The sequence below is a fragment of the Ciconia boyciana genome, chromosome 18, assembly GCF_034638445.1.
Source record: "Ciconia boyciana chromosome 18, ASM3463844v1, whole genome shotgun sequence".
Taxonomy (NCBI): Eukaryota; Metazoa; Chordata; class Aves; order Ciconiiformes; family Ciconiidae; genus Ciconia; species Ciconia boyciana.
Window position 1 is genome coordinate 584,953 of NC_132951.1, and position 13,700 is coordinate 598,652.

The window sequence follows — 13,700 nt, forward strand, 5'->3', positions numbered from 1 at the left end:
CAAGAAACAGAAGCGGTTCCAAGGTGCCACAGCGACAACCGCAGCTCAGTTCAGAATAAGCACCGACTCATGTTTCGTTCCTCCTGATGTTTTCAACTACTTTCAAAACATCCAGGTTTGGGATCTGAAGAAGTCAATGCAGCGATGGTGCAGAGGGAAAAGAGTGGCTGGTCCCAAGGGACGTCCCTTTCCACTCCCGCACGTCAGAGCTGTGGCGTTTTAAGCTTCTTAAACTCCAAAGTTAAAACACAAAGCACAGAGAATAAACTGATTAGAACAAGTTTTATTTAACAAATTATATTAAGAATACAGACTAAGTTATCACACAATGAAACTTCCCTTTGTAAAATACAGGAGAGTCATCTAAAATAAATATAAAACGTAGTAACATTCATAAGATTAATGCACAGTAAATTCACAAAATGCATAGCATCTTAGAAAAACACTTTGCAACTGCATAAAAGGTTTCTCTCTTCCATTTGCATGATGACATTTAAAACTGTTGCTGTTAGGAAACAATTTCACAATAAACGACCAGAATATCCAAGCTGTTTGGTTTCCCTGTATTGAATGAATTGAGCAGCACCTTACTGAGCTTTTTCATGAGCAGAGGAGCACCCTCCCTACTGCAACGCTGTCAGAGTTTTATGGCTCAGGATAACTAACGCCGACACCGCTCGGCTGCCCCGCTGCCGGGAGAGATTCCCGTCTGTTGTCAAGGCTCGAAGGCTGAGGTAATTACTTGAATGCAGCAAGACGCGCATGCCCTTCAGGAGTGGGAATGGCTCTCCGGTGAGCTGCTCTGCCGGCACCCGCAGGACGTGCCCGCTGCCACCCCGGCCAGGCTCCGGGGGCTGCTTTGGGAGAGCGGCCGTGGGCAGATCTGGGGAGCAGACCCCGTGCCGCCCGAGGGCAGCAGGGAGGTGAAGGCCAACGTGGGACGGGCCAGCTCCAAAGGCGCCGCATCCCGTTTTCCCTCCCCCAAGGAGATTTTTTGGGCCCCACTGAAGGGGAGGGGCCCAGACCTGTGGACGCACGCCCTCGCCACCAGCGTCCACCGGGCACGGGCCGTGCCCACGTCGGGACTCTCTCCAGGCTTTGCGGTGTGCGGGTTCAGTCTGGAGAGCTCAGGAAACCGGTGGGGGCAGGGGTGGGTGTGAAACCAAACAAGCCCAAAGCTACAGACTACCAACAACCTCTTACTACACAGGAGGCTCACGGGAGGTCCTCTCCTACAAACACCGCGGCAAACTCGGCGACAAAGGAAAAAAGTTTGACAAAGTTTATTCCTATGTAACTACGGCTATGAGATGCTCCCACAGGGAAGACGACCTGCTACGACTGTCCACACTTGAATTTTATCACAAAGTTCACACTCTACGTTACTTTCTGGACTAATTTCTTGCCTTTCCATTGTTAACACATTAGACAGCACAGCCTGGCCTGGATGGCCCACGAGTCATCTCGGCATGCTACCTGCTCTTTGCCGTGAGAAATCCAGGAGGCAGCGTGTCACTACTAATTCACATCAGAAGGTGTATTTTACAGTAAGCAAACCCCTCACTGCTGCTTTTCTGTCTCTGTTGCAGACATACAATAATTTGGCAAACTAATTTCTCCATCAGCCACAAGATTAAGCTACCTAGAGACTAGTTTTGTTCTAGAAATAGAGGCAAGGTAGCCAAGCACATCTGGTAAAGCTCTGCAAATCCACTTCTGTTGCTTTCCATTGACTCATCTCCTCCTCTTATGCTCCAGGAGGCTTCTCCACAGCCAGACAACATCAACATCAGTCTTCCTGAATGTTTACTGCCTGGGCCAATGCTACCACAGTCGCCTTTTGGACAGGGAGGAAGATGCAGAAAGATGCTGATACCAGCTATGGCACATACCAACGGGGAGGACTTGCTGTGAGGATGCAAGGACCAGCCTTGCAATGAGTTGCTGTGAGTACAAAAGTTACGGAACAGCAAATAAAACCTGCCTGTGGAAATGCTGGCCTGATGCCCAAGATCTTGGGAATTCAGAGGTGCAACAAAAAAAGCTTCCTGTCATCGGTGGACTGAGAAGATGACACATACAGTCAACCACCCTGCGCCATGTCTCGCTGTGCTTCCAAGCGCTGGCTCTGAGCCCTCTCCCCTTTGGAAATGCCCAGTTTTCCAGCCTTCAGTTAGCAGGTCTGAGAGCTCAGCTGGCTCTCAGCAGCTGTAGCTTTTTGCTCAAAACACCTCTATTGCGTTTGTACCACAAGAACTGCATTTGTGCTGTTCGTGCTGTCAGTACAGGGTATCCTTGCAGTGCCACAGTGCAGAAACACGCTGTGAAGATCAAACTAATCTCTAAAGTTTCTTTGCAGATGCACCCCTGAAGCAGCTTTGCTAGTAAGAGAGGGAAGACTGAGAACCAACTATACCAATATATCCTGAAGATTTCTTAGATGCTTGTCCCAGCTGCATGTCCTGTCAGCGTTTTGAGCCATCCAGTGTTTCTTGTAGGTCACTGAAGAGAAAGCTGAGCTCACTATCTCTAAGAAGGCTGAGCAAGCATAACTGTTGCTATAAATATTAAAGCACCAATTCTATCTACTGGTGCTCTCTAAGCTAAATCTCACAGGAAGGGACTCGAAGCTACGCAGCCATTTTTCCGAGACGTACCCAGGGAGCGCCCCACTGAGTGCGGGGCTTGGCAGCTACCCGAACCCGCTCCTCACAGAGCACTCCAGTTGCTGCGCAGGCAGCCCTGCCCTTGGCATGGGAAGACACGGCTTGAGGAGGGGCTCCTGGCAGCCGTCTCCCCATCGCCCGGCGGCAGGAACTGCCCCTGGAGCTCTGCAGGCTCTGCGTTGGCTGCCCTGCACCAGCCCGCAGCCCTCACTCCTCCACCACCAGTAACAGGGAAGGTCAGCTCTCTGCAGCTCCTTCATCCCAAAGCTATGAGGAACGCGCCGCTGCAGACGGCTTCTACCTACCTGCAGTGTCCACTGAGCCACAGGAGAAGCTATAAACAGATGCCACAGAAAACCACAGAACGAATTACAAGCAGAAAAATAGAAAGACAAAAGATGGATGAGATGGGCATAGTACTACAGCATGGAGTGGATTTGAACTTCAAGTGAACCTGAGCCGAATGACCATGCTGCCATGGTATGTTCATTTGTCGATGTCGGCATCATCAATCTAGCCTTTGTGAAGCTTGGCAGTGAGGTCTGGCTTTGCTTTCCTGCAGGATAAATAAGAACTAAAAATGGTGCTGCAACCTCCAAGTAAACGAGCACTGCCAGGGGGTCACCCAAACCTCCAGAGCTGGTGCAAATGGCATAGCTTTAATTCTTTTGCCCAGATATGACACACCTGCAACCAAATCGGCCTCTGCTTTCCAGTCGCACAGCCTCGCTTTACAGAGGCGGTTTTAGAACATGATTTACCTGATTGGAAGAAGTTGAAGCAAAGACTTGGAATCAGCCTGTCCCGAATGTTATGCTATTTTGTGCTCATTATCCCAGCAGTACGGTATGGTGCCTTAAAACCAGAAATGAATCTTTGGACAAGAAATATTTTACATATGTACAAATAAAAAATACAAGCTGACAGTACAAAACCTACTGTTAGTCACCATTCTGTCCAACTAGAAAATGCAAGATCAATCAAAAGCAGTGCAAAGCGGGTCAGGGCATACGTATGACCCAGAGTGAGAGCGACAATACTGTTATTTGTTACTATGGCAATTGCATTTCAATAGGGTTAGCTAATCAGTATTTTACAATATAAAAAGTTGTATGTTTTAACACTTACTTAAAAATTGCCATTTTGCTGCCATGATGTAGCTTTGTTCTACAGCAGAGACTCGAAAAAGCAGCATGGAGTCAGATGGGCACTTCTAAACAACTTAGTACAGCAACAGACTTCTCCAAGACATGCATTTGACGCAGGAGCGAGCTAAGGTCAGCGATCACAAGGAGGCTGAGGTCAGGGTTTAATGCATCCCACTCTCATCCTGCACTACGTCAGAGTTCAGTGCTTCCCTGTGAGTGCACGAGGGAACAGGCACATCTCTTGTTTTAGCAGCTAGCGGGGCAAACATTAGAAAACTGTCCAAAGTGATGGACAGGTGACAGCATCCACGTTGTCAGCAGGCCCCAGCTGTGCAGGCAGCTTGGCCAGGGGTCAGCGGGGCGCTGCCGGGGTCTGCCTGGGCTGCTGCCAGCACCCAGCCCGGAAAGAAATACAGGACGTTTGTTGCTCTAGGTCCTGACGGACACACGCACACCCTGTGCAAAGCGGAGGCGCTTCACCTCGGGAACTGCAGTGCAGCTTGTGCTCTCTGCGCCCCTCCGCCTTGCCAACGCCTGGGGAGAGAGCCCGAGGCAGGTCCGAGCAAGCGACCCCGGCTCTGCCAGCCTACAGCAAAAACAAGTGATCACAGTCTGGGGTTGATCCCGGCTGCAGCGGAGCCGCTGTGTGCCCGGACCTCAGCGGAGGCAGACGGGGCATCTGCCGTGGCTCGGTGCTGCCTGCTGGACCGAGCGCCACAGGGGCCCCCCGCCGCGAGGCGTCGAGAGCCCATCGGCTCCATGCCAGCTCGGGCGGGATGCCCAGGGGCTTGCGGATTAACCAGGTGTATCTTTTAATCTTCCTTACTTTTAGGGCTCGCTCCTGAGCATTTCTTGATGGTCCGCGAGCTCACGGCTTGCTGTTCGCAGCAGTTTGTTACAGCTCCAGTTTTTGTGACTGTCCTGCAGCAGGGGTTACGAAGTGGGGACAACCGAGGGGCTGCGTCAGGCTCCCAGTCACGTACTCACGTGGAGAGGCGTCCGCAGCAGCGAGGGAGGGTGGGGGCAGCTGCCGAAGGGTTGCGCAGTCCCAACGCGTGGAGCGGCGCGTGCAGGAGGAGGTGGTGCAGCGCAGGGCGGGCGGCGATGGCCGGACCAGCGGAGGTCTGCCGGGACGGCCCAGGTGCCGTGTCCCACGTCCCGCTCAGTAGTATGCACGCACACGCCTGCTCCGGCGCCGGTGGCCCCTCTCAGGACTGCGGGACCGGCGGGCACCTGGTGGGGCTGGGCGGCAGGCGGGCCGCCGCGCTCTGCTCCGTCCGGAAGCTGTAGTCATACTGCGGGGCAAAGCAAGACAGAGGGAACCGTGGGGTGCTGCCCAACGGCAGCCCAGGCCAGGGCACGCGACCACACAGCCACGCTCCCTGGCCTGGGCCCGAGGCGGGATGATACAACAAGCAGAAGAATGAGGTAAGAACCGGACCTGGCAGCACCCTGAGCCGTGACCTCGTCCCCCTGCCCCAGCAGGACCACACCAGGTGAGCCTGCCGGCACCACCTGGCCCCACGTCGGTAACCGTCCCGGGTAGCACTCACCCCCCTCCCCTAAAACCCAGCGTTAACACAAACATGACCACACTCATCCTGCGCATAAAGCAGCTAGTCAGAAAGACTCCCCTTTGCAGGCCTCATTTACACAAGCTGGCACCACCGTAATTTACGTTTTTGGCCTAGCAAGGTGGGTGAAAATCCCTATATACACGTCCCTGCACCCCACAGATGTCACTGCAGCCGGCTGGACACCGCTGCAGCCCGAGGAGCATCCCTGCCGCCGAGGGACATCCCTGCCGCCGAGGGACATCCCTGCCGCCGGCCGGACGCAGCCGTGCGGGCCCGGGCGCCGCAGTGCGCGTGGAGTGCGCCGTAGCAGTGCCATCTCGTGGCACGCCGTGGGCCGCACCCCAACAGCCCCAGGCCACCCTGGACGCTGCCGTGGCCCCTTGCCGTGCCACGGCACCCCCAGGAGAGGCTGGGGCTGCGGTGGCTCTCCCATCGCGGGTGATGCGGCCGGAGCAGAGCGATGTGCTGGGGCTGCTCGGGCCGGAGCGGCACACGGCCCCGGCAGGCCCAGCGTAACGGCTCCGGGCACGGACCGTCCTCCCCCGCGTCTCCCACTGCCCCGTCTGCGGCTCCCGGGATGTCACCGAGGCACTCCCCTGTTCCCTTGGGCCAGGCCCGTTTGCCACCGCTCCTCACGGGACACGCTGCCAGCGAGGCGGCCCCGGGAACTCAGCGACTTTGCCGGTGCCCGGCCCCAGCCACGTGCGTGGGGACGGAGCCCCGGTGCCGGAGGGGCTGGCTGCGCCAGGGCTGCCGTGGGCTCGTCCACGGCGCCGAGACCCCCCCGGAGCCGCGCGAGGGCTGCACGCTGCTCGCGGAGAGCCAAGCTGGGCCTGCTGCTCCCGCCGGCTCCCAGCGGACGCGGGCTCGGCCTCGGCCTCCTCTGCTCCAGCGCCGAAACCTCCTCTCCGTCCCGGTTCGGCGTGCCCAGCAGCCGCGCAAGCGAGGCCTCCGGCGCTCCCGCAGCCGTCACCGCCCGCCGAGGCGCCAAGCTGCGGGAGGAGCGAGCTCCTCCCGAAACGACGGAGCCGGCAGCCGCTGAGCCGATCCCAGCCCCTCCGACCGCAGAGCCCCCGGCCCCGGGCCGAGAGGGGGCAGCGCGGCGGGGGCCGAGCGCGGAGCGGCGGGGGCCGAGCGCGGAGCGGCGGGGGCCGAGCGCGGAGCGGCGGCTGCAGGGAGGCGCGCGGCCGGCAGAGGGCGCGCGGGCACCGCGCGCGTCCCCGGGTGCCCGGGCAGGCGCGAGGCTCCGGCGCGGCGGGCGCGGGCCGCGCGGCGGGCGGGGCGGGGCGGGGCGGGGCGGCCCGGGCGGGCGCGGGGGCTGCGGAGCGCGGGGCTGCGCCCGCGGCGCGTCTCGGCTCGGCCGAGCGCGGGGCCCGGGAGCCGGCTGCGGCGGGGCTGCCTTCGGCCGGCGAAGACGTCTTCATTCATTTTACCTCAGTGTCACGATGTCGCAGCCAGCGGTACCGGCCCCGAGCTAAATAAGCAATACGCCTCATTTTTCAACACGCAAACACATAAAGATGTCAGCTCAAACTGTTTACTAATTAACACTTAAAAAGACACAAATTAGATATGCGTGGCTAAGAGCAATTATAATCAAGACGAATTTCTCTAGTCATTTGGGAACGGAAAAAAATGCCTAATTGCTGGAACCAATGTTTTAAAAACTGAAATCATGCCAGTTAGCAAATATGTTCATTTAAAGAACATTTCATGTGACTACACTCTGGAGAATTGACTACAAACATGAGAACAAGGAAAAATATTTCTGTATAAAATTAAAATTTTAAGCTCTTTTAGATTTACAACTTCTTCATTAAATATATTTGCAAAGAGCAGCCCATGAAAACTTGTAGCAATTAAGTGGTTAAATGAACTGCCTTCCTTGTCAGTTTAAAAGGAATGATTAATATTAGATGCTCGCTTTACTAATTAGACTCTCTCCAGACTTTTCGCTCGACGCCAAGCTAAAACAAAGACGGGGTGCGCTCTGCCAGCGCCCCGCGAGCGCGGCAGGCCCACGGCAGCCCGACGGCTGACCGCGCTGCTGACAGCCACGTGGCACAGCAGCACCCGCTGGAGCCGTGAACAGTCCCGGTGCCTTGGCTGCCGCCTGCACCGCTCTGCACCGTACAGAGGCCGCCTCGCCAGCCAAGTCGCCCGCTCGGTCACGTTCCCCTCCCCAGGACAGGCAGGACCAGGGAGTACAAACCCCCTGCAGCCCCGCAGGGAGAGCCAGCAGCGGCGCTGCCGGGGCTCTGCTCCTCTCCGCCCTACGTCCACTGAAACAGCCATGGGCCAACGGTGCCCTCAGCTTAAACCTGCCTTCACCCACTGGGCTTCACCGCCTCTTCATACACCGCTTTTTCATACGCTCCTCAGGGCGCGGCTGTGCAGTCCTGGTGCAACGAGATGCTGACTTCAGGTGCAGCCTGCGTGTGCGGTACAGGATTTGCACCTATTTTCATCAGTTTTCCTGAAAGGGTGGAGTCCTGTCATTCAGCTCCCCTCGCAGCTTGGAGGATGGGTGCATTCATCTGCAAATGTGGCGACAGAGAACAATAACTCTTGGAATTCTTTGGGAATATTTTTTGCAAGGCATCTAGCTCCGGGGAAAATGTTCTCGCTGCTTTGGAAATCCAGACGATTTGCTGTAACGGTGCTATTGCTTGCAAGGGAAATAAAGCCATGCAGAAATTCACAATATTTATATGCGTAGCTATCTATGTGCAGACAAGATGCTTCATCAAGGAATACGGGCTGCATAATTATACTTTTCATTACTCTGAAACGCACGCAGCCTGTAATGGAACAGGAGGGTGCGGGGAGAGCCAGCAGGTATCAACCTCTCCTCCCAAGGCCACACAAATGACTCCGGTGCCAGCGTCCCCGCACTCCGTGGGCCTGCGAGAGGCATGGGGGAGGGCTGCACAGCCCACCCCTCTGGGCAGCGCCCCGAGCTGCCGAGACCTTTCCCCGCACCAGACGACATGCAGAGGGCTGCAGAAGCAAATCCAACGCCACTTGCTTCCCTTCCGGCAAAAGGGACCCGCTGCCCCATGGCCAGCTCCTGGCGAGAGCTGGGGAAAGGAGGCAGGCACACGTAGGGGCCACCAGCCCCGAGCACCCCCGGCTCCCAGCACACGATGCCCTCGTGACAGACGCAGGCAGTCCTGAACAGAAGCACGGCACGTGTGCCACACAGCGGGACTGCAGTGCCCGAGGCAGCGGGTGCTTCTGCCAGCGATTGCTCCTGTCGGACAGCATCTTCAGAGCCACCATCTCTGCTCCCCTGGCCCGCCGGGTGCCTGGAAAGCCCTGGCAACCGACCACCTTCTTTTTGCACTCAGGCAGGAGTGCAAGGAGTGCAAGGACTGCAACTTCCAGGCAGGAGAAGAGGATGGATTTAGGAAACTGGACTCACAACTGGAATCAAAAAGTAAAGAATCCATAAGGAGTCTGTAAGTTTTGCTATGCTATCTTCTTACTCTTTGCCTTTAACCCAGCTGGTTGGCACAAGAGAAGATGTTTGTGACCGACGGTGCCCAAAGAAGTGCAAGCTGCTGACAGTTTTCCTCCTGGTCTGAGACTTCAGCTGAGAGGCAGCCCTTGCAGAGCAGGCGGCTCCTTGGCACCATAGAGCCCACGTCACGCATGTGCCAAAATGCTCCTTGGGAACACGAGACCATCCTTGGTTTGATGGCTGTCTCCTCCCTGAGCTCCTGGAATACTCACGCTTACTGAAAGCGCAGCCTGTTTTTCCTGGTAACAAGTTACAGCACCGTCAAACTGAAAAATGATGAAGTAGTTTACCTGACATCGCTTAATCAAGTTCATTTGCTTCCCTGAGATGCAAGAGGCAACCTAACACAAACCGCATCCTGCTTGTAACATGTTTTGTTAATAAATGAGAAAGAAAGGTTAAATAAGACAGACATCTGGAATTAAACAGAGGGCAGCAGACTTTGCCATTAGATTCAACACCTAAAGCATCTTCACCCGGCACAGATTACAGAGGACATCCCTAATTCTGAGCTCGCCTTTTGACTCTGTGTTGACTTTATCCACCAGCAGTGACTTGGGAAAGACAAGAGAGGCCTCTTCCATAAGGGAAGGGATCTTACAACAAAGTGGACACAGCTTTCATGACGCTTTTGCTTAGTGCCTGGCTGGGTACCTACCTCCTTTTCGATTTCTGCAAGGGTTTTGATTGTGATGCCCAAGAGATCAACTGGCTGCATCTGGCAAGAAGGAAAAAAAAAAAGAAATGTTAAATTTAGGGGTTTTTTGTTTCAGTTTTGGTTGAAGTCAGCAAATACTCTATCACCAGAGATTTAGAGGCACCATCTGTAAACACACGCATAATCCTGTTTCTCAGTCCACCACAAGAGTGAAGAAGCAGAAGGTGAGTTGGGGATCACAGCTCTAACGCCTTTCTCCCTAAGCGGGGACAGCTGACACTCATCTCGGTGTCGCTTTGCACAGGTAGATCTTTAGCCATCTCCCTGCCGCAGGACGGCTGTTACTGGAACGCACTTTGTAACGCCCTATGGATTTCGTATGGCCACAGCACGTAGGTGTGAGCGGCACCGGCTATGGGGAGCCCCGACCAAACTGACCATATGGTGGCAATGGTGTCTAAAGGATCCGAGGGGAGGATTAGCACGACCTAATCTCTCTGCATTTGTCCTCGCAGCAGGGACTCCAGCTTTCTAGGAATAACGGCCCATAAACAACCCTTTCAGAAAGCAATAGTCGTGAAAAACCACGTCCGGCTGCACACGCGGGTTGTGTCAGCAGGAAGAAGAAACCACAAAGCGGGAGCACGACGTGAAAAATCAGATACAGCTGATGGCTCAGTGTTTGCTGTAACAGCTTCTTGTAAACTGATTTTTAAAGAGAGCCTATTTTAGGATTGGATAGATTAGGAAACTGGTAATGGGATGCTGAGCCTTTGAGCTCCGGATCACAAACTTAAATTAGTGCTGGGCCAGGGACGCTCAGAAGTCATTCTGAATTGGTACTGGGTTTTCCATTTTGGCCAAGCAAACCTGCCCTGCCCAGGCCATTGGTGGCACGCTCCGCTGGCACCGCAGCGCTGGGCGCCGAGCAGGCAGGACACGGTGCCCTCCCGAGCAAGCCTCACTGCCAGGCAGGAGCCGTGCCACCGGCAGCACAGGCACGCTGAGCAGGACTCTGCTTGAGGAGTGAACTCGCTTAGAAACGTGCTGTACGTGAAAATAACCCAGTCTGTTTTGCTGCTGCACTTGAGACACTTCGGCTCAGATAATCTCCCACACTGGAGGGCAACAGGAATCCTAAAATAATTTTTCCATCTCCGCTCCTGCTCCCTGGAACCCAGCCGAGATCCAGCTACGGCATCATTAGGACACAGCCGCCTCTGTAAACTTCCCAGGCTGGAACTGGTAAAGACGAGGGTGCAGGCTCCCCACCAAACTGGGTTTTGGCCAGCGCAGCCGTGGCAACCCTGCTCCCCCCGTCAGCTACAGCCGCTCATGCTCCACCTGCAAAACCACCAGCGCCCACCAAAACCGAGCAGCTCTGGGAGATCCTCGCCCACACGCTGCTGCCCGGCTCTGCCCGCACAGGGCACGGAGCCGCAGGAGCCTCGCGGCAGCCTGCCGAGCTGCGGCAGCTGCCAGCGCCGGGGAGCACCACGCCATTACCAGTGCCTTGAACTTCCGGGGTGCAAAAGCAAAGTCGTAAAGCTGCCTGCACTATGCCATCTCCACAGCAGGTTACATCTAGGAGAGCTGTACATTCGCAGCTTTCTTTACAATCTATGCTAAGAAATTAGAAATGCTTCCAGCACCAGAGAGTCCCATTGCCATTCCTGTTTCTGATGGTGATAAACCTTCACCTCCCGGGAGAATTCAGTTTTAGAAGTGATCTGGCAAAAGGCATTCCCACCCTATGGGAAAGTATCGTGAAGCGCAACCTTGGGTCATCTCAAGCACTGGGTATATGTTAGGCCCCACAAAAGAAAAGCTCCCGGAAGCAGGTAATTTGGGTTGATGCTTTGTGATCACTCCCCACAAAAAGATGAATTTCAGACACTGGGAGAACAACGAAGGCAACTCACCCCTTCAGGAGCACAGGCAAACTTCTCCGAAATCATAAAAGGCACTCCATCCATTGCTGAAAGGGACAAAACGAGCAGACACGTCACATTTCCAGCTGACTTCTGACATGCAACTTCACACATTCCCAGTGACAGATCAAGTATTCACAGCATTAACACATGATTGATAGCTCATGCAAGTTATTGCCAGCCTTTTCCTCCCTCTAACCTGCCAGTGGTTTCTCTCTGTTCGAGACACAGCTGGGTTAGTCCCCACCAAATCAGGAATCAAATGAACCCTTCCTGCTCTATCCATATACAATTTCATGGTCTCAATTTTGAGTCTTCCAATTTGGTTCAGCTGCCAAAACAGGACAGTATTTGAAACTGAAAACAAATACAAACGGTTTGAGAGGACACACGTCTATTTACCACGACCACACAGAACCAGCTGAGCGAACTCGGTGGTGTCTGAGCAAGAGGATAAACCTGGTTCGGGTGACCTGCACCTCCCCAGATCAGTAAGTACTACTGCCTGGGCGGAACAAAAATGAACGCCGAGGGCCAAGCACCCTCCCTGGCCTGGCTGCCGCCAGCGCAAACTCAACAGTGAGCATCGGAGCAAAAACACTTGCAAACCACATCTGGAGGATGGAAACCAGTGGAGCATGAGGACAGACACAAGGACATGACGGCACACGGCACAGCCTCGTGTCAGTGGGCTCTGTAGCACAACCTTAATGATACTAAGAGGACTGTTTGCCTTTATATCGTCTTGTGTATTATTCTTAGATAGTGCAATGATGTTCAGTGTTTCTGTCTTGCTATCACCACCCCAGAAACTTCACGTAAAGCCTCCCACAAGACATGTCAGTACAAGGGAGACACTTATTTTTAAAACATGTAACTCAGCAATTTCCACACAAGACTGAAAAGGGCACATTTCTAAGGCAGAGTGCAGCCCAAATACACCCGCTTTATTTCGGTTACACCTTTAACATTTTAAGTCTTTAAATTTCCGCTCTGAAAGAAATAAAAACTTCAAACTAGAGCAAATTTAAGCCCTGAAATGCCCTCAAGTAATCCTCAAATAGGGTTTTCTTTCACAAAGCATCCGCACCCGCAAACCCGGAGTTTCTCTGCTTGCTGTTTGTAACTTCCATCAGCACCAGTGAGTTACTGTGTTAGTGATTTAACAAGGCTTATTTAAGAATACTTAGCATTTTACATTTACTTTTTAAGAATACTTAGCATTTTACATTTACTTTGTATATTTTTGACTTTAAAAATCACCTCCACTGGAGTCATTTCATTATCAAAGGTGCTATGTGGCAGCCACAGCGCTACATGAAACAAAAGGAAACAGATGAAAAGCAGCATCACCAAATCCAGGAAGTTTTGAACCTGAAAGACCATCTGCATTTGTTATCCCGACAAAAACCTGCTTTGATCAGTCACACGCCGGCTTTTGTAAAGTAATTTAAAGAATAAGCCGCGATGAGCGTGCACATTCCCCCGGCAGCCCCCGCTGGACTGCCTCCATCCGTCCTTCGGTCCTTGCGCACTCCAGCCCTCCCGGAGCTCAAAACTGCAGAGCAAAGCAGCAGATGAAAGCAGGGTGTGCCAAAGGCTCAGCAGCGCAATTAGCACTCTCCTAAACAAACGAGCTTCAACAGAGCTGTAATTAAGCAGGCCTGTAATTAAGTATATGTCCTTTATCATAACGATCATGCTTAAAAATGGCATGATGCATGGAAGTGTGTTATTAACGCTGCACTCCCAAAGTGCAGGAGCGTGCACAGGAGCCGGTGTGTCAGGCCTGTCACTAGGCTGCTGGTAAAATACATTAAAGGGAGGAATCAGAAGACAACACGCTCGTTCAATGGCTCTTTTCACAGCCAGGCACTAGGAGTCACGAGGATTTAAATACCCACCAATTCAGGAAACTTTACGGAAATAAAGCACCAGGCTGCCACAGCCGGCGCCTTTGCCAGCGCTGGGAGGGCGGCGGCCTTCGCCCCTTCGCGCCTTCGCCCACAGCCCGGCTGGGCTCCGGCAGCACCAGCCTGCAGGTGGGAGCTGTTGGGGCGCGTAAGGGGCTGCAGGCAGGCGGGGACCCCCGTGAGGCACGTGGGGAGCAGCCACTCGTCCCTCACCTCTGCCTCCAGGCTGAGCGACGGCCCCAGACAAAGCGAACACTTCAAAGGACATCCCCGCGTCCCCACCT

The 13,700-nt window shown here is 54.2% G+C and overlaps 1 protein-coding gene across 7 annotated transcripts in view; it reads right to left on the minus strand.

The window, feature by feature from the left end:
• Nucleotides 1–258: 258 nt before the first annotated feature.
• Nucleotides 259–13,700, minus strand: part of MVB12B (multivesicular body subunit 12B) — a 70,852-nt gene continuing 57,410 nt past the window's right edge. For 2 of the 7 annotated variants that reach the window (XM_072882808.1, XM_072882814.1), the window contains 3 exons: nucleotides 11,495–11,550; nucleotides 9,573–9,632; nucleotides 259–5,109 (listed from right to left, as the gene is read on the minus strand). In XM_072882808.1, the coding sequence (XP_072738909.1) occupies nucleotides 5,023–5,109; nucleotides 9,573–9,632; nucleotides 11,495–11,550 (203 nt within the window). In that variant the 3' untranslated portion in view covers nucleotides 259–5,022. The other 5 variants (XM_072882809.1, XM_072882810.1, XM_072882807.1 and 2 more) reach the window with 5 other exon arrangements.